Raw genomic sequence first — 21,791 nt, forward strand, 5'->3', positions numbered from 1 at the left:
AGTGTTAACATTTCCCCTGAGCAGGAGGAAAGGGTTAAACACTATCAATATTTGTCTTAAGGCATGCCTAGCCCTTTGCTGTCCTTCAGCAGTACAAATCTCCCCGCAGAGAAGAATACAGAAAGTGTAAGGAGCTTTATTTTTTTTCCCCATGTGAGTCAATGTAACTTAACTGTAGCTTCTTTATCACACCAAGCATTTCTTACCCTACAGTGCTATAGCAGCTGCCATTCTGCTCAAAACTGACTCGAATCTCAGCTGCAGAGAATACCTAATACAATAAAGCTGGGGAGGGACTCTTTGCAGGGGCTTGCAGTGATAGGATGAGAAAGAATGGATCCAAGCTTGAGAAGGGCAGATTTAGACTGCATATTAGGAATAAATTCCTTACAGTGAGGATGGTGAGGCACTGGAACAGGTTATTCAGAGAAGTTATGGATGCCCCCTCCCTGGAGGTGTTCAAGGCCAGGTTAGATGAGGCCAGTGGAAGATGTCCCTGCCAATGGTAGGGGGTTGGAACTAGATGATCTACAAGGTCCTTTCAACCCAAACCGTTCCATGAATCTACAAAAAAATATCCTCTCTCCTACTCAAGAGAAGGATTTTCCCTTGCTGAGAAAGGTCTGAGTGGGATATATGCAACAGTCCATCACTCACTTCTTCCTTTTCTACCTTTACGCAGCTTAAACAGAGCTGAATTTCTCTGAAGTAAGTGATCTTGTTCAGTATGAGCTGATGTGCTTTTGTTCCTTCGAATGAGTGTCATTTTTAATCAACGTTAAAATGAGTCTCACACACAAACTACTGAAAAATATTTTCATCTAAGAAAATGAGACAAAACACAGTGAAGCCAACAGTAAATCTCTGATGGATCTGGATGCTAAGTCAGGCTCTCCCAAATCCAGAGGCAATTTTTGTGATGCACGTAGTAACTCACACACAGAAAGGATGACTGTTAATGTTCTGCCTCTTAGTGCGTAGCTCAGATCTGCTTGTGAATAATCTGAGCCTAATTGTGAAAGCTGAAACACGAATAATAGCTGCACTCTCCCATCCTGCAGTGAATAGCCTCATTTTATCACATTATTTCTTTTCTCTCTTTCAGTATATTACTGTACTAGGAGGTTATAATGGCAGACAAATAGCTCCTATTTCTACCAGCATTGATGCTTGTTTATGACTTATTTGGGAAAGGCTGTGCACAGAAAAACTATCTACCATTTGCACTGTACCCAACTGTGTAAGTAAAGTTTGTATTCTGTGTGCAGGAGAGGCTGAAATGCTCAGACAGGTCCAACAAGAGGCACCTTGTTCGGAAGCCACTAATAGTGCATCTTTTGTTATAGTCACTGCATCTTTGCCTCAATTCCAGATGGGTCTCACACTTCTCTGTATCTTTTTCTCAAGCATCTGTAGAGACAACACAGCCTAGGATATGCAAACTGTTAGCTTCTGCTAATCCTGAATGTATTAGAATTGTCAAAAGAGGCTGGTCATCTTTCACATCATAGAAGCACACAGAATGCTGGGGTTGGAAAGGACCTGCCAAAGCAGGGACATCCGTAGCATGTTGTCTAGGATCACAATGGCCAGGCAGGCTTGGAATCTGTCAAGAGAGGGAGACTCCACAACTTCTCTGCACAGCCTGCTTCAGGACTCTAGCATCCTCACAGCAAAGAATCTTTTCCTTCTGGGCAGATGGAACTTCCTGTGTTCCAGTTCATGCCTATAGTCCCTTTTCCTATCAGTAGACACCACTGAAAAGGATCTGGCCCCATCCTTTAGCCTCCAACCCTTTAGCTCTTGCTCAGCATTGAGATGATGCCCTCTCAGGCTACTCTTCTCCAGGATTCAGAGCCCCAGGGCTCTTGGCCTCTCCTTCTCACAGAGATGCTTCAGTTCCCTCAGCATGTTTTCATACGTCAAGGTTTATCTTAATCCCACATGTTCCCATGGAGCTGTACAAATGTTCCATCATCTGAGGAAAGTGCAGTTTTCTAATTACCTTGTTAAACATGCAAACTCCACTATAGGCAAGTTCTTAGTGAGGCTTGAGGAGGCTTCTAGCAGAACTCTAAAGTGTCATTACTCTGCATTTTGCAATCATAGTCACACTCTTTATATTACCTCTGAAGCGCAATTATGAGTGTGCTATCAGCTTTTTAAATGGGATAAAACTACTCTCCCTTACAGGTCCTGCATTTGGGTCATAACAATCCCATGCAGCACTCCAGGCTTGGGGCAGAGTAGCTGGGAAGCTGCTCAGCAGAAAAGACCCTGCGGGTATTGGCTGACAGCTGACTGAACATGAGCCAGCAGTGTGGTGAGGTGGTCAAGAAGGCCAACAGCATCCTGGCCTGGATCAGCAATGGCATGGCCAGCAGGATCATCGCCCTGTACTCAGCACTGGTGAGGATGCACCTCAAATACTGGGTTTGGTTATGGGCTTCTCATGTACAACAAGGATGCTGAGATGCTGGAGTGTGTCCAGAGAAGGGCTGGTGAAGGGTCTGGAGAACAGGTCTGCTAAGGAACAGCTGAGGGAAGCAGGATTTTTTACCCTGAAGAAGAGGAGGCTGAGGAGAGACCTTCTAATTCTCTACAACTCACTGGAGTGAGGTAGATGTTGGTTTCTTTTCCCTAGTATCTGGTGACTAGACAAGAGGAAATGGCCTGACATTGTGCCAGGGGATATCTAGGTTGGATATTTGGAAAAATGTCTTTAATGTGAGAGTGATGAGGCATTGGAACAGGCTGCCCAGGGAAGTAATGGAGTCACCATCCCTGGAGGTGTTTAAAAAATGAGTGGACACAGCCCTTAGTGACAGGGCTTAATGGCCATGATGGTGGAAGGTTGATGGTTGGACTCGATGGTCCTATAGATCTTCACTAGCCAAAACAATTCTATGATTCCAAGACTGTGTTTCAAGAACTGAAATTAGACACCAGAGGTAACCTCTGCCATCTTCACGTGGATTAATACAAAACTTAAGAGTCAGACTGATGAGGACTGAGACCATTCTGCAAAGAACTGTCTCCATTCAGGCAGGATGCTGCCATTGGCAGTACTCACGTTGCAATAACACCTATCCGTTTTCTGACTCATACCAACACCTCCATCTACAGGTGATACTTCTGTGACTGCAAACCTGATTAGTGCTTCTGAAACGCATACCAAACGAAACTGAAACAAGCTTACTGGCATTTAGAAAGGGTGCAAGAATTTCTGACACACCTTATGTGTACAGCTCATCCCTCTGAAATTCAAAGAAGCTGACTGCAAAAAGAAAAAGACCAGATATACTCTACGCCTACAAAGCTCAATTATAAACTTGTCAGCCACTCTGCGTTTGAGACCATTAGCTCCTGCTCAAATGCAAATCAGAATACAAGTATTCTGAGTGGAGTTGAAGAGCTAATTAAGCTGACTTTCCAAGGTGGCATAGAGGTTAAGCTAGGGAGAGCATCTAAACAAATTTCTTAACTATTTAGAGGCTAACGTTCCTATGCTGCTTATGAAATCTTCAAATTAAACTCTAGAGTTTCGGGGAGTACTAAATTTGTCTGCTATGGGGAGAAACAGACAGAGCTGCACAGGTTCCCTAGGGACAGGGGAACAGTATATACAATCCTAGAATCATTTCAGTTGGAAAAGATCTTTAAGATTATCAAGTCCAGTCGTTATCTGACTCTACCAAGGCTAGTGTTAAACTATGTCACTCAGGACCACATCTATTCCTCTTTGAAACACCTCCAGGGATGAGGACTTAACCACCTCCCAGAGGAACCTGCTCCAGTCTTTGAAAACCCTTTAAGTGGAGAATTTTCTTCTAATATCCATCCTAAACCTCTCTTGGTGCAACTTGAGTCCATTTCTTCTTTTCCTGTCACTTGCCACTAAGAAGAAAAACCAACACCTCCTTTCTTGCAACCTCCTTTCAGGGAGTTGTGGAGCATTGAGAAGGCTGTGAGACTACAGACTCCTTGCCACCAGCACGGCCACCTCCCAGCCTGAATCAGCTTTTCATTAGCTTCAGAAACAATTAAGTAAGCAGAACTTTGTCTAAAGAAAGTCAGCTTCTCAGCAGAACCAGGCAGGGCCTGCTCTCCCCTCTGTCTGTGGCCCTTGACAGCTGTCCATCTGCCTTGTGTCTCCAGATGGACTCGGAACTGCTGCCTCCACAAATGACTGCTGTCAAAAAAGTTTCACAAACTTTAAGAGAGTTCATTATTCTCTTTTTTTTTCCCTCCTCTCCATCTAGACATGCATTAAATAAGCCAATTAGGTATTCTGAACACTTTAATTAGCAGATTAGTTATGAACTGGAAAAAACGGTCATGCCTTCTGTATGCATTGGGCTATGTTAAATTAACACAAGCTAATGATGCTTTATTTTTATCCAATTACTTGAGCTTCACTTTTCACAGGCTTTGTAGCCTGGATTGTGGTTTGAATTAAAAGGTTGATGTTCCTCCTTTTTTCAAATTACTTCTACAATTAATCAGTCTGACCTGGATGTACACTGGTATATTTTTTCCTCCTTTTTGGTGCTTCTTTTTCCCTGCCCTTAGGAAAACCTGCTTTCTTCTTGCAGTATCTGTGTTTTTCCTCCTGCCCTATATATTGCTCAAGAGACAGAAAAAGCCTGTGCTTTTGCAGCAGTGAGTTACACCAAACATTTTTATTTGTATTTGCAATAAATCCTTCTGTAAAATACAGATATTAACAAAAAAAAATGCTTTATTAGGGCCAGATCATGAAAGCACAAAAAGCAACCACCAAGGTTAACTGAGCAGCAATCTCAGCTGCCTCCAAAACAGAGACACAAGCATTCATGGACCTGCAGCCAGTTATGCCAAAAAACAAAGCACAGCATCAAGCTATTTACTGTCTAGGTGAGGAAGAAGCAAAATTGATTATGTGATAGGATATGAGGTAGATAAAGATATAAAGAAAATTGTATGAAGCCAGCAATAAAATTTGAAATAATAGCTGTCCTTCCTTCAAGACTTTTCTTTCTAGCTCTACAAGAACTTGTAAATGATGAGCTGAGCCTGAATTATTTATAGATTTTAAAAGAAAGAAAAAATAACAAGGCAGAGGTTGAAGCCAGTGTTGCACAAAAATGAACAGGAATAATGCCAAAAGGCCATGTTACTAATAAAAGGGAAGGATTATTTCTTTCAATCATGAATAAGTGATTCTTCTCCATTTTCTTAAACAGATTAGCAGCTATTTAATAACTAACAAAATTTCATTTGCCCTGACTCCAGCTCACCTACTTTGATCTACTCAATAGTACAAGGCACAGGTTCAGCAAGTGAACTGTGTTGAGTTCCACAGTGTGTGTTTACCTTGAGCATATATTTACAGAAAAGGCACCACTGGGTTTTTTATTTACTTAAAAGCTTTTACTTATTTATAAATTCATACTCAATAAGAGCTCTCTTAAAGGCAGATATAAGGTGATCAGATGACACCAGTCTTTTTCTTATGGTTAGTACTGTTTTTTTATGCTACTTTATCCATCTCTCTTAAGTGTTTATCAACTTGGAAAAGAGCATTTTGTAACCTGGGCTGGGAATTTACAAATCACTGGCAGCTCTGCAATAAAACTTTCCTCTAAGAGGATTTTAATCAAAGCATAATGAGTTATATTGAATATGGACATCCCCAGTGTGTCCTAAGAACTTGCTGATATAAGGAGATTGAAGGACGTGGAACACAGAATTATTTCAGTTGGAAAAGACCTTTAAGATCAACTCCAGTAATTCTCTAGCTCTACCAAGTCTGGTGCTAAAACATGACCCTCAGCACCACATCTCTGTCTTTTGAAACGCCTCCAGGGATGGGGATGTAACCACCTTCCTGGGTAGCCTGTTCAGTCTTTAAGAACCTTTCACTCAAGACTTTTCTTCTTATATCCAAACTAAACCTCCCTTGGTGCAGCTTGAGGCCATTTCCTCTTGTCCTATCACTTGTTACTAGGGAGAAGAGACCAACACACATCTGACTCCAAGTGCTTTTCACGGAGTTACAGAGAGCGAGAAGTCCTCCCCTCTGCCTCCTTCTCTGCAGACTAAACAATCTCAGTAGTTAAAGCAACAAGACACAATGTGCCAATTATTGAGCAGCAATAACTCCTGGCAAGTCCCATGAATGGGTAAGCCCAAACAGTTCAAAGGATATAAGCTGACACAAACTATCTCTTCTATTTTTACTTTGTCAGAAGGAAAGCTACCTGAGGGCAGACTAAGAGGGATAGGGTTGTTCAGCCTGAAGAAGAGAAAACCCCAAGGAAGCCTCAAAACAGCCTTCTAGTACTTAAAGGGGGCTACAGGAAAGAAAAGGAGGGACTCTATCAGAGTGAAGGATAATGCTTTAAACTGAAAGAGGAGACACTTAGATTAAATGATAGGAGCAAATTCTTTACTGTAAGGTTGGTAGACACCTTAAATATCATCTACTTTCAACCCTGCTGCCATGAACAGGGACAGGTTGTTCAGGGCCCCATTTAACAAAGATTCCAATGTTTCCAGGCTTGGAGTCTCCACAACTTCTCTGAGCAAATTGGTCTAGTGGAAGTTCCCCCTACCCATGGCAGCATGTTGAAGCTACATGATCTTTAAGATCCTTTCCAACCCAAATTTTTTACTGATTCTGTGGAAACCTTTTAATATATAGGAATACATAGGAAAGTACTAAGGAATAGCACTTTAAAGTACTTTGAAGTAGTGATATTGTTTATAGTACTAGAGGTTTTAGTAGCCATGCTATAATGAGCATAGGCCAGTGGTCCCCATTTCTTTTCAGGTAAGATTCTCACAAGATTTTTTTATGCTATCAGAGCTGTTGCAGAATGGATCTAGTTGATGTACTGGGAATGCTTTGGGAAAGAAAAGAATTGTTCCCCATAATAAATAAAGTCTTACATCTTCCACCCAGAAGCTGTAGTTTCAAACTCAGATGAGAAGAAGCATACAGATTCAAGTACACCCATTCCAACACTTAACATTTCTTATGCTTGCTTTACAGACACATCAGTAATTCCAGTAATGGGTCAAGGTCAGCATCCCGATTAAAAAGCAATCTGGAAGCTCAGATAGGTTACATAGTGGTGATAAAAGGACTCTTTTCTGAACACTGACTGTCCCACAGAAACTTTCTCTTGTATTCCATTATCAGCTACTACTATCGTTGTAGCTTCAAACTCCCACCCCGTCCTGCCCAGTACTAGACTCGAAAGAGAGCCCTGGACATCAAATTTCTTCTTTTTTTCCACTGTGCAAAAGATAATTTCCATACATCCAAAGATTCATTATGACCTTCATACTTTGCTGTCTGCTGGGATTATTTCTGAAGTTCTGAGACTCTGCTCAGTTTCAAGCAGCTTCCAATTATATTATATAACATTACATTATGTTGAAATAATGTAGAATTTCTTCCCAAATTAAAATGGGATGAGGTGGATGATGGGCAGCATTAATTCTTGTACTAGTGAGAAGTATAAGGTCCAATAGCTTGGGAACCATTAGCAGGAAGATTGATAATGCATTATATCAAATGTGTTCTAAGAATCCTCCTCATGATGTGATGCAGTCCATTGATTCTGCTGATAGCAGGTCATAAGATGTTAGACCTTATAACCTTGCCATCACATATTCAAAAGCTACTGTACAGAGGTTTCTAAAAAGCTCTAGAAGGAGCTAATTGAAAGCTCTCCTTTTCTCTGATGCCACTTTTGCAGAAGAAAAGGTATAGCAGAAACGAAATGAAATCTTTTTAGCTAGTTGAATTACATTTCAGTCCTGTCAGTAGTCCAATGGTATCTACCTCCATGCCAATGAGAACGACTCATTTGTCAGTCAATCTGAGAAGAAACACAAATATATTTTTTTTCTAGGGTAAGACATCCTCAGAGGAAGGCTCTGCAGAGGGATGTGGACAGGGTGGAGCAGTGGGCCTAAGCCGACTTCTACGAGATTCAACAAGCCAGAGTTCTGGGTCCTGCACTCAGGTTTCAACACCATGCAACATTCCAGCCTTGGGGCAGCACGGCTGGAAACTGCCCAGCAGAGAAAGAGCTGGGGGTGCTAATCGCCAACAGACTGATTATGAGCCAGCTTCTGCCCAACTGGGCAAGAGCAGATTAAGGGGGAATCTAACCAATGCTTATCAATACTTAAAGGGTGAGTGGCAGGAGGATGGGGACAGCCTCTTTTCACTGCTGCCCAGTGACAGGACAAGAGGTAACAGGCACAAACTTGAATGCAGGAAATTTCATCTAAACACAAGGAGGAGCTTCTTACTTTAAGAGAGGTAGAGCCCCTAGAGCAGGCTGCACAGAAAGGTGTACGAGTCTTCGTCTCCAGAGCCATTCAAAATCCACCTGGATGCCATCCTGTGCAACCTGCTCTGGATAACTCTGCTCTGTCAGGGAGTTTGGACTAGATGATCTCCAGAGGTCACTTCTCACTCCTAACATTCTATGATTCTGTGTCATGCATCCCTCCAATCACAATATTAACAGCAGGAAACTGAATCAGAACAACTGCAGTCACAACTGTAACCCGCTTAGTAACATGATATGACCGTTCAGTAAATCAGTGTCTTAATCAATAGACTGAAACACACTGGCTATTCTGCCAAGTGTTTTGCCAGCCCAGAGATAAGTGCCATGAAAATGGCACAGAAAGATAGATAATTGCATTGGAGATGATAATTTTCAAATGTGCATTTCCTTATTTCAAGGGTCTGGGGCTAGAGGAAGGAGTGTGCTTTCCATTTAATGACTTGAGCACAGTGTAGTTTAAATAGTACATTTGATTTGGGAGCCTATTAGCTGATAATGACTCTTTGGAGGGAAAAAAAAAAGATTGGATATCCTTATTACTGATTTGATTAGCAAATCTGTAATTCTGTGATGTAAAGCAGCACAGCACTGAAACTGAGCTATTTCCCACCATTTGCAAAAGCATGAACACAGCAAAGGCTGAGGTCCCACATTAAGCATGTTGCTGGATTCTGCACTGCTAGAATAAGAAAAGCAAGATTGGAACATATAGGTAAGGTGCTGACTTGCTTCAAAGTAGCTCCATGGAGACAGATCTTCAGAGTCCTGGTGGACAGTAAGTTATTCACGGGACAGCAATGTGCCCTTGTGGCCAAGGTGGCAAATGATGCTGCAAGAAGAGTGTGGTTAGTAGGGCACACACTACTCTGCCCTGGTGAGGCTGGAATATTATGGTCAGTTCTGGGCTAACCAGTTCAAGTAGGATGGAGATATACTGCAGAGTGTCTAACTGAGGCCACAAGGATGATGAAGGGACTGGAACAGTTGTTTGATGAGGGAAAGCTGAAAGACCTGGGGCTGTTTAGCCTGGAGAAGAGAAGGCTGAGAGGAGACCTTATCAATGACTATAAATATCTGAAGGGCAGGCGCCATAAGGAAGGTGCCAGTCTCTATTCAGTGTTGTCCTGTGATAGGACAAGGAGCAATGGATAGACACTAGAACACAGGAAGTTCCACTTCAACACGAGAAAAAAACTTCTTTGCCATGAAGCAGCCGCTCAGAGAGGTTATGGAGTCTCCCTCTCTGGAGACTTTCAAGGCCTGTATGGATGCATTCCTGTGTGACCTGGCCTATGTGATCCTGCTTTGGCAAGAGGGTTGGCATAAATCTCTAGAGGTCTCTTCCAAACCCCTAGCTTTCTGTGATTTTGAGAAGTGTGCATGCTTGACTTCATAGGTCTTAAGAGATGGATAACAACAGTCTAAATAAGTTGCTACTTAAGCAAAGAGATGCAACTAAAATTCTACTGACCTTATGTTTGAGGAAATGAAGCAAATGTTTGATTAATGACAGCACTGTAGATCCGTACTGCTAAAGAAACATCATTAAAAGAAACAGCAGTGTAGTGATCAGAAGGGTATGGAAGGGGAGGGCAAACGTAATTAAAGGAAAAAATTAAATTCCAAATGTCTGATTTGCATTTCACTTACAACAGAGTAAGTAGCCCAGTAAACCAAAAGGAGATATAATCATCTGGAATCATTTTGAAGATCCTGCTCACCATGCTGATGCAAAGCTTTAGCGAAGCGATTACAGGGACTTTTCTGCTTTAGAACAGAGAATAGAATGCAAATGAACACAATTCTGGGCAGATACGGCAGAACTCAACCTAAATGAAGAGTAGTGTCTTAGGACTGAACTGTTCCTTAACTTCTTCCATCTGCACATTGAATAGTTGAACACACAAAATTTAGGGACCAAACTGCTTATCAATCATAAAATCACAGAACTGTGGAGGCTGGAAGAGAAATTTGAGATGATGTCAAGTCAAACTGCTTGCCTAGAGCTTGCAATCTCACCAAAAGTGCTAAGTCACTACCACTAAACCACATCCCTCAACACCACATTCACCTGTTTTGTAAATACCTCCAGGAATGGTGACTCCAACATTTCCCTGGGCAACCTGTTCTAGTGCCTGAGAACTCCTTCTGTGAAGAAATTTCTTCTAATATCCAACATGAACCACCCTTGGCACAACCTTAGCCCATTTCCCAATATCCTGTCACTTGCTGAATGTGAGATAAAACCAACCCCCACCTTGCTTCAGCCTCCTTTGAAGGAGTTGAAGAGGGCAGTGAGGTCTCCCCTTATCCCCCTCTTCTTAAGAGAGAACAACCTCACCTCTCTCAGCTGTTCCTCTTCACACTTGGTTTTTTGAGTACTCATGTTCAGACATATCACAACAGAAAGAATGAGAATAACTGTAAGGGGTGTAACAAAATGAAGACAAGACTGAAGTAAAATTTCTGTGCCAGCAGAAAATGACATCTATTCTCATTCAGAAGCCTTCTGAATTTCTGGAGCAATAAACAATATTAGCTGCAATTCTGCAGCCAGAGAAACTGCCAGTGCTGCTGACAGGCCACAGGCTTTCCATCACCTCTGCAGGGCTGTGGGACTGGAGCTTGCCAGGCATACTTTCTCTAAGCTAGTCTTCACCTGTTTGTTTAGCTCCTTTAGTTGCACAAGTAGCAATTCTCTAAAGATCAGGTTTAGCTGAGCTTTGTGACTGCACAAGCCAGTGGCCACTGCTATAACAATGGAGCAGGAAAAATAAGGCATCACTGCAATTAAGCCAACCTTCTGTAAGTCTGGTGGTTAGCCACTAGAGATCTTCAGAGCTTAGGAGAATGAGGTGCTACAGTCAATTGCTCTCTTTTCTTTACCTCTACAGTGAATGTATGTAGAATCATAGGATTGTTTCAGTTGGAACAAACCTTTAAGATCATCAAGTCTGACCATCAACCTAACATCACCATGGCCACTGAACTATATCTCCAAGTTCCATGTCTATAGTTGTTTTTATAGCAGCTCCAGAAATGATGACTACACCACCTTCCTGGGCAGCCTGCCCACTCCTTCAGTCAAGATTTTTTCCCTAATATCCACGGTGCAACTTAAGACCATGTCCTCTCATCCTATCAGCAGTCACTAAGGAGAAGAGACTGACTCCCACCTGACTAAAACATCCTTTCAGATAGATGTAGAGAAAGTCTCCTCCTCAACCTAGGTTCATTAGCTCAATTCATTACACCTTTGACATGCATTTTGGGAAGCTGATAATGTTTTGGTACTGAGTCACAAAAATCTGTGAAATTCAGACTAATACTATCTAGGAAAAAGTAAAATCAAGAGTATTTAGGGTACTAACTTTCCATTAATCCAAAGTTTCATCTTTAAGTGTATTATGCCTGTGAGTGACATCAAAATGGTACCTGTGCAGACATCTAGAAACAGCAAGGAAAGCTACAGAAATTCCTGTGGGTGAAGGCAGAGGCTTGTGCTCAGGCTGTGAAATAAATTAGCCTAGCCCTAAGGATATAATTAGACCAGGTAGACCATCAAGCCTACCCATCTGTTCTTCCAGGCACCAAAAAGGAGATGGCTTTGCTACTTCTGAACACCACCTCAGTGAGTTACAGAAATGCATGCAAAAGGCAAAGTTCCTGTGGTGCTAGGAAAAAAGAAATTGCAGCAGTCACTGCTAAGGTGGGAAATGAGTTGAACCAACAAAGCACATCAAAGCTGCCCAGCTTTGCTCTGACAACTATGACCTTGCAGTTGTGCAGTTACCTGGTGAACACAGGTATGCCCTCTTCAAATGAAGTTAATTACACAACTGCACCAAATGACTCCATCAGCACCGGGCGTTTGGCCCATGCTGCTACCTGTTATTATTAGCAGTCTGTTTCTCCCTGCGGTGCCATGGAGAGCAATTACTGTCACATACAATAGGAACGAGAGAAATTCACTCCCATTACAAAACCAGCCTGTCAGACAGCTAAAACTTGGTTAAAACAAACATAAGCAATAACATTTTAAATAAAAAGCAGTTTTACAGTAAAAATAACACCCTTTATTCCCCCCCACACACCTTGAAATATCTGAGCAGATGGAGAATGCCCCTTACCTCCTCTCTTGTTTAACTTGGCATACCCTGGCACATAGCTGCTTGCCATGGATGATGAACTGCTGAAGGAAGAGTGGGATAATGCTGAGATGAGAGGTTCATCACACTTTTCTGAAACACAAGAAAACAGATACACTTTGCTATGTATGAATAATTAACAGAATAAACAGCAACATGCCCTTTAGTTTTGTTTCAGGTAATAACAGAATCTCAGCATGGTAGGGGCTGGGAAGGGCTCCCTGGAGATCATCCAAGTCCAATCCCTGTGGTAACGCATGGTCACCCACATCAGGTTGCTCAGGATCAATCTCCAGGTGGGTCTGGAACTTCTCCAGAGGAGACTCCACAACCTCTCTGGGCAGCCTGTTCCAGGGCTCCAGTACTCTCACAGCAAAGAAGTTTCTCCCTATGTTGAAGTGAAAGTAAGGAATAACACAGCCTCATTTTTTTCTGTAGGTGTGGAATTCACTTGGCTACATCACAACACTGCAATTATAAAAAAGGCACAAAACCAAAGCAAAGCCAACCACGTGAACAAAACACCCTAACAACCACAAGAAAACTCACAAAGCAATACAGACACACGTCACAACAGGAGCTGGGCTAACCAGTTCAAGAGGGATGGAGATATACTACAGAGTGTCCCCTTCAGGCTATGAGGATGATGAAGGGACTGGAACAGTTGTTTGATGAGGGAAAGCTGAAAGACCTGGGGCTGTTTAGACTGGGGCAGAGAAGGCTGAGAGGAGACCTTATTAATGTTTATAAATATCTGAAGTGTGGCTGTCCAAGAAGGTGCCAGTCTCTTTTCAGTGGTGTCCTGTGATAGGACAAGAGGCAATGGATACAAACCAGAACAGAAGTTGTTCCACCTCAACATGAGAAAATAGTTTGTTCTTGTGAAAGTGATGGAGCACAGGAACAAGCTGCCCAGAGAGGTTATGGAATCACCTTCTCTGGACACTTTCAAGACCGTTGTAGATGTGTTCCTGTGTGACTTGCCATAGGTGATCCTGCTTTGGCAGGGGGGTTGGACTCACTGACCTTCAGACATCCCTTCCAACCCCTGTAAGAAAAAGACTTACACCAAGGACAAAAATGAGGCAAGTTGACCTATGGGCCAGTACTATCCTTGGGGATATCACAAACAAAAATAAAGCCTGCCTTAATATACTCAGAATGGTTTTGGCCACGTGAAAACGCAGTGCAAAAGAAAAGTATTAGCATGAAAGCTTCATAAGTAGATAAGATGCAAACTTTCCGTTCTGTAATTGAAGCACTGATAATCTGATATTCAAAAGAGAAAGCAAATTAGGTTCTGTTAGGAAATGCCTACAAATTATCATACATTACAGATTTAGTGGAAAAAAATAAGAAAGCAATATTTTTTTTTTAAAATACTAATCTCTACAATCCATTTCAGCACTTCACTTCTATCACACTCAGTACAAAGAAGATTAACTTGGTATTAGCATCTAAGATGGAAAAAGTCAAAATCTGAATCTTTGCCTTTCTGATGAGAAGTTTAAAACAAATCTCCTGCTGCTCTATGAAGTCATGTCAACTGGAATGAAGACAACTTGGTTTTGGTTGCTTAAATACTTTGGCAATTAATGTGTGCCCTTTGGTCTAGTTTGCTCAGTTATTTCAACAGATGGGTGAAATATGCAAGTTAAATTATGCATTACCATTACAAGTAATTCATAGAATTATTTTGGATGGACCTTTAAGAACCTCAAGTCCAATCATTACCTAATCCTACCAAGTCTGGTGCTAAACCACGTCTCTCAGCACCACAGACTCTACCACCACAGAAAAAAGCATAACTGGCACCAGCCACCTTGGCTTATCTCTTTTAAACAGTCACAGTGGCTCTGCTGTGAATGGAAACCCTCTCAATTTCTGTATCCACAAGACATCAGACCACCCCTGACATCTATGACATTCAGCCACACCACATGCTTTTGGTACAGTTAGAAAAAGGTGATTTGGTTGGACTGGATCAAGCATGGAGAATGAATTAATCCTAACCTCTAAAAACAAACTTTAAGGGGGTAAAAAAAGGCACTGTGAGTGAATCAAGTCATTTATAAACTGAAAGAAGGCTGGAGTGAGGTGGAAGTTGGCCTCTTCTCTCTAGTAACTATTGATAGCACGAGAAGAAATGACCTCAAGTTGAACCAGAGGAGGTTTAGACTGCACATTATGGGCAATTTATTTACTGAAAGAGTGGCCAGGCATTGGAAAAGGCTGCTGAGGGAGGTAGTGAGGTCACCATTCCTGGAGGCACTCAAAAAACTTCTGGGTATGGCACTTCAGGACAAACTGTAGTGGTCTTGGAGATGTTGGATTGGTGGTTGGACTTGATTGTCTTAGAGGTCTTACCTAACCTTAACAATTCTGTGATTCTACAATGCAGGTCTCTAGAATTTCCAGTATGATGTAATGAAAAAGCAAAATTACTGTCCTAGCAATGGAACCTGCTACACAGAAATACCTGAGAACACTCATTCATGAATCAGGTCTTTGACATTTAACAAAACAAATAAGTTTCCTTTGCAAATCTCAAATAGTTGAAGGGAGAAAACAAAATTCATGCCAGAATAACAGCATGGGCAAGAGTAAAGGGCAATTCCTTTGCACTGAATTAAAGGACAATTCCAGTGCCTTTAAAGTTCACACTACTCAATGATGGAATTCTGACAAGGGAAGATAAATGGGCTTAAGCACTACTGTTTATATCACAAAACAGAAGGATTGATTCCTCTCCTCCATCCTCCTCCTGCTTTGGCTGCAGCTACACAGCACATTTGGTCCAAAGCCTGCAGCGAGAGGGGCACAGTGCCTTCTGTTCAACCCACACCAGCCAAGCAGAAGGCTGGGGTTGCACAAGACCTCTCCCTGAAAGCATGGGTGCAAATGCCAGTCTTTTACACATCTACACTCTGAGTGCCAGACTGCCATTTTTTCAACCCAAGCAGTCCAAGATTAGAGCTTAGGAACAGAAGTAAGCAGCAGACTGAAGCACTTATTAGACATTTTCTCCTAAATATTATCATCACAGAAAGACAAAGTTCCTTGGCAAAGTTCTCAAATCTCTATCTCTAATAAAATTTTGGTAGTGCATAAAGGCAGGCTTTCAATTTGTAGACAGCAAACTGCTCCCACTGTCACTTCATTATTCCTAGAATCACAGAATCCTTTTGGTTGGAAAAGACCTTTAAGATCATCAAGTCCAACTGGTAACCCACTGGTAGTGCTGGCTGCTACCTAGCTAAAGATTTGAGGCAATTCACCATTAATTCTGCTGTCTAGGACAAAATGAAATGAAACATTTATAAGCATAAAGGCCCCTAATAAAAAAATATATTAAAAACATATAACAAAATATATTTATAGTATTTTCCTGTGATTACCTTCTACATAATTTACTGCTAAGGGAAAAAAATATAACCTTATTATTAATGAGAGCTAAAGTTGAACACATTTTTATTCAGTTGTCTGGATTTTGATTTTTTGTTTTGTTTTTATTTATTATTATTATATGTTTCACAGCAAATGCTTAGGCTTATACAATTTTCTCTCACTCACTGTTTCATAGTGGGGGGCTTGGGTAGTGAGGAAAACCTGCCTCTTTATGGGAAACTGTTAGGAATAGAAATATTTAGCTACTAAAGCATTTTTCCTGCTAATATAATTTGAGTAATTACTGAATATAATGGGAAGCTATTGGCCACAATAGTAAAAAAAAAAAAAACAACAACAAATGAAGCAAAAGAGGAATCCTTATCACAGCAAAAAAATGCTTAAAAGGGATAAAATGTGAGCAAAACCCTTTCCAAAAATAAAGAGTAATAAACTGATAACCCAAAATAGCTCTCCCAAAAAGCTAGAAAATGAGATCATCAACAAAACTAAGAAACAAACAAAAACAATGACAAAACCAAAAGCAAACAAACTAAAAACCCACAAAGGGTAAAAAAAAACCCAAAACAAAACCATAAAAAAAGCCCCAAATGAAACAGCAAACCACAACAATCATAAGCAAACAAACAAATGGCAACCAAAATGAACTCAGAACACAAGTAAACAAATGACAAATCTTGATTTTAAGACAATGAATTCAAAACCACCTCAAGAGCTGAAAAAATCCCCTCCCAAGTAGTAGAAGCTACTCAGAACTTAGATTATTTTACTGGCCCCAGTAGATAATTTGCTCCTTCAGTTTTGACACCAACTCTATTACAGATGCTCTTGACACAGTATGCAAAAGCAAATATGGACAAATGTCTGTACGGTCTGCCTTGTCTTGCTACTTCAGTAATCTACCCTTTTGGAGTCAAGAGTCTAAGAAGAAGACATAAAAGCTTGGCATAACCAAAAAAAACCCACAGTATCCTTCTATTCTGCCCTGGTGGAAGAATAAAAAAGGTAGTCCATAAAGTGTCTTCAACAACGCAGTGCTGGTGTAGGTTAGCTTGGTCAAAACAGCAGCTGATAAGCTCTATGTGGGTAATAAACCCATTTGATGGAATCAGTTACGTTGGAACCATTTCTAACTTGGCTCTGATGCTGTGCTTTGATATTTTAATGGAATATTTTATTAAATGTACATCCTTTGTTTCTTTTCATTACCTACTACAGAAGTTCACTGAAAATGCTAACAGTCTTCAGATAAAGGAGGGTCACCAGCAGTCTCCTCAGATAGTATCTCAACTGTCAGAAAGTTTTCTGATGATACCAAATTGGGAGGATTGCCCAGCACACCATCAGGCTGTGCTGCCCTTCAGCAAGATCTGGACAGGCTGGAGAGCTGCATGAAGAGGGAATCTCATGAAGTTCAGCAAGGGCAAGTGTAGAGTCCTGCACTTACAGAGGAATAACACCAAAGACCAGTACATACGAGAGACTGACCTGCAGAGAAGGGCCTGGGGGTGATGGTGGAGAATAAGTTCACCATGAGCAAGCTGAGATGCCAATGGTCTCCTTGTGTGCATTAAAAGGAGTGTGACCAGAAAGTGGAAGGAGGTTCTCCTTCCTTTCTACTATGTCCTGTTGAGGATACATCTGGAGTATTGTGTCAGGTTTCAGGCTCCCAGCTCAAGAGAGACAGGGAACTACTGGAGAGAGCTCAAGAGAGGCTACAAAGATGTTGAGGGGACTGTGACAACAGAAGCTGAGAGACCTAGGACTGTTTAGCTTGAAGAACAGCAGACTGAGAGGTAATCTTCTCAATGCTGATCAATAGCTAAAGGGTGGGGGCCAAGAGGACAGGGCTAGACACTTTTCAATGGTGTCCAGTGATAAGACAAGGGTCAAGAGGCACAAACTGGAACACAGGAGGTTCTATCTAAAGATCAGGAAAAAAAGTTCTTCACTTTGAAGGAGTTGGCTCCCTGGAACAGGCTTCCCAGAGAGGTAGTTTCCTTCTCTAGAGAGATTCCAAACGTGTCTGGATGTGTTTCTGTGGGATTCAATCTGAGTGACCCTGCTCTAGCAGGGACATCAGATTCAATGAGCTTCAGAGGTCACTTCCAACCTCAACCACTCTGTGATTGTATGGTCACTCTGCATTTGTCAATGTGATCACAATTTTTACAGTTGGCATCTGCTTCACTTGCTGTCTATATGAAGTATTGAATTCAGACCTCTTGTTTTCTTAGCTTGGTTGGAATCACCAATACTGAGTGAGGAGAAAGAGAAGAAAAAATGCAGTGGATATAATTTTCCTTCACTGTCTTTTAGAACTGCATTTGCTTCATCTCTCTGTTTTGGGATACTAAATAACCTCCCAGATATCTCACTTTCTCACTGTTTAAAAAACACACATCCTCCCCTCCCCCAGAAAAAAGAAACCAAACCAAACCAAACAAACACCATCCTGCCTGCTCATCTAAGCTTGAAAATATAGGAAGTTTACCATAAATGTGTGAATTATTGGAAAGGATTATACTTCAAATGAATAGGTGTTGAAAAAAAGATATTAAATCTCATCAATAACTCATGAATTCAGGTCCAATACAACAAAAGGGAAAAGACTGCTTACATAAGCTAATATTTCTAGCTCTGTATGAAAGGTCCACTAAATTTATTGCACTATTTAAACTTCCTTCATAACATGAAATGCTGTTATGCCAGAGATTTAAGAGAGAAAAAAAAATAATCCTCAGGAACCTTTGGTTCTTTCTGCAGTCTTAGTTATTTCCTGCAGAATCCAATTTTTTTTACTTACTAAAAGCAGAGTCATATATACCTTCCTGTTCCTGAGATATAATAGCTTTTCCCATATAAGTCAATGTAGTGTGCCCTGTTAATCAATTACAGAGCACACTCTCTTGCCAGCATCCTAGCAGCAAAGAAATAAACTCTCCCCCATACCATTTATCTCAGTGATGAATTAGTATCCAAGCCAGCTCAGGTCCATTTAAATGTTAACTTCCTGAAGCAAAACCACACTTTCACCTCACTCCAGTCAGCTGGACAGAAAGAGCTGATAGCTTTGTCAGAGGTGAGATGACATTTGCTACTCTGACTTTCCTGTTCAGAGGGAGCTTACAGTATAGGACCATCAGAAATAAGTTTCTTTGAGATTCAAATAATAAAAACATAGAATCATAGGAATGGTTTGGGCTGGAAGGGATCTTAGAGATCATTTAGTTCCAAACTTCTGCCATGGGCAGGGTCCTCCCACTAGAACAGGTTGCTCAAGGACCATCTAACCTGGCAGTGAACATTTCCAGGGAAGGGGAAATTTCTTCCATTGCCTAACCACCCTCACTGTAAAGAATTTCTTCCCAATATTCAGTCTAAATCTGCCTTTATCCAGTTCAAATTCATTCCCTCTCATCCTACCTCTACAAGCCTTGTAAAAAGTCCCTCCTCATCTTCCTTGTAGTCCCTTTCAGGCACTGGAAAGCCACTAATAGGTCTCAGTGGAAGGTCTCAATGGAAGGTCTCAACAGAAGATAGGTAGGTTACCTTAACAGCATTAAATACAAATGTAAAACTTTCTGCCATCAACAGGCTTCAAATTCCTTGAATCCTAAGGAGCAGTGCAGGGAAGGACTGCTGTGCACTTGCTCTGTGGTCATCTGCTTTCTCAGGCACCTGGCTACAAGCACCAGATGGATTTTTTGAGTGCAGCCTCTCACATTCTGATGTTAGCACTCAACAAACCCAGTAAAGGATACCTGCCCTTTCCTGTCTTACAGCCTGTTTACACTTCACATTTTAATTGCCTACCCATCATGCTTGATAAAGTAAAGAAGGGTAGTCTTCTACTTCACCTGATATTGCTTTATTTCCTCCCTACTCACTCCATGAACTAGCTGGGAAATAGGGACCAGAGTATTTGAAGGGACAGACTTTGACAGTAGCACAAAGCAGACTGCATAGACACAAACTCATGATTTATTAAGCCCAAAGGTTCTTAAAGCTTAAATCCTCACCACAACAGTGACTTCAATGATTTTTGGTGGGAAAGCAGAGTTTAAAAAAAAAAAAGGCACCTTGATGCTTCACTTCACAGAAGTCTGTTCAAATGCTTAGCATCCTGATCAATAAACAGGTCACCCATAAAGTCACTGACATATCTTATCAAAGCAGTCTGAAGAGATGAAAAAGACAGTCTGCAGTTCACATGTACCTTCTTGACATTTGTATCTAGCAGGAGATTAGAATGCATACAAAAACCTACACATTCAGAAATGTTAAGCAAGAGGAACAGGACATATGAAGTCACTGCTGGGTTTCATTCAGTCTGGAGCAGCACCGTTGGATTTCTCACAAAGAAAACTATTTGGATATTGAATAAATAGCATTCAACATAAATAAGTGAGGATAACTTAAGCCTTTGAAAAACAAAGGCTCTGCCATCATTACAGTCCAGTGTGCACTGAGCAAACCTTTAAAAATCCCAAGCCCCAAATCCACCAAATCACCCCTCCCTCAAAATCTTCAAAGTTTCCTAGCAATTATAATCCAGTATCAGAACTCTGCAGTTGGACACTATCTCTAAGTTGCTAATAACTTCACCAAAAAGCCCTGCCTCTATATGACAGACATGAAGAAGTCAAAAGCTGATCAACTTAGACAAAAAAGGCAAATGACTGCAATATTGTAATCATTTAGAGCAACGGTTAACCTGCCTGCTCCCCCAACACAAAAGTGAGCTGAAGAGTAACACACACAACTCAGGGTTGAGATAAAGGGATATGAGTTTAATATAACATGATCATAAGCACAATGTGGAGTTACCTTTGCTAATAATCTAATTAAAAACACAATGCATGATTACTTTAGCATAGCCTAATGGCAGAAGTGGTGTAGTAAAATACACAGGAAAAGAGAAAACCCAGCATAAAACAGAAGACCAAACCCATCAGCTACCCAACTTCCACCTGTTCTGCCACCATGCCTGCAGAAAAGAGCCAACAGTCAAGAAGCAGCCACCAAAGCAGGAAGTCTCCCATGTTGCAAACTGAACTTCGTGCCCCATCAACCAGTTAGCACTTTCACTTTTGAAGCTGGCTCAATTGCATCATGGTATGAATAACAGGTTCAACTCAATCCATGACAAATATCAATAGTGTATTCTGCATCCAAAATAGCCACAATAAATTGCCAGCAGAATATGAAGCAGATTCAGAGATTCACAGAACAGTTTGGGTTGGAAAGGACCTTGAAGAACATCCAGTTCCAACCTCCCTGCCGTTGGCAGGGATGCCCTCCACTAGACTAGGTCTCATCCAACCTAACCATGAACACTTCCAGGGAGGGGACATCCATAACTTCCCTGGACAACCTGCTCCAGCATCTCATCACTTTTAAGTAGCACTGAAAACAAAACCATCTCAGACAATAATAAAGCAGTGGCTTTCTGCCAAAAAAAAAAAAAAAAAAAAAAGAAGAAGAAAAACCAAGTCTTTTTACACCAATTTCCATGTAAAAATAGAATATTTACAACATAACTCCTAAAATCTTAACTCTTACCAGCCCATCCAACTCATTAATTATACAAAAGCACTCATTAAGTGGAAAGGGGAAAAAAGCCCGGTGTGGTGGTTTGGGTGTTTCCCACGCCCCCACACTTTGGAAATCACCCAGACTAGACCCAGCCAGCTCTGGAAATTTGAATGAAGCTTATATTTACAGGTAGCACAAGATACAAGCAGATAGTTACAGTATATACAGTTACAGACAGAAACGTACAAGGTAAAAGGTAATACAGAAACACAGCAGCCCTCCCAGAAACCTGAGTCCCCAGGAGGGGCTCCCAACTGCCTTTCCTCCTTCTCCCACCCCTCTA

General features: G+C 41.3%; 1 protein-coding gene across 12 annotated transcripts in view; it reads right to left on the minus strand.

Moving 5' to 3' along the window:
* Positions 1–21,791, minus strand: part of CNTNAP2 (contactin associated protein 2) — a 1,124,907-nt gene that overhangs the window by 674,733 nt on the left and 428,383 nt on the right. For all 12 annotated transcript variants that reach the window (XR_010308041.1, XM_064169555.1, XM_064169553.1 and 9 more), the window contains one exon: positions 12,485–12,595. Coding sequence is in view for 11 of the 12 variants with exons in the window: in XM_064169552.1 (XP_064025622.1) it covers positions 12,485–12,595 (111 nt within the window). In the remaining variant the exon portion in view is untranslated. The remainder of the gene's footprint in view (positions 1–12,484; positions 12,596–21,791) is intronic.

Source organism: Pogoniulus pusillus, chromosome 32 (genome assembly GCF_015220805.1).
Source record: "Pogoniulus pusillus isolate bPogPus1 chromosome 32, bPogPus1.pri, whole genome shotgun sequence".
In the NCBI taxonomy this organism is placed as follows: Eukaryota; Metazoa; Chordata; class Aves; order Piciformes; family Lybiidae; genus Pogoniulus; species Pogoniulus pusillus.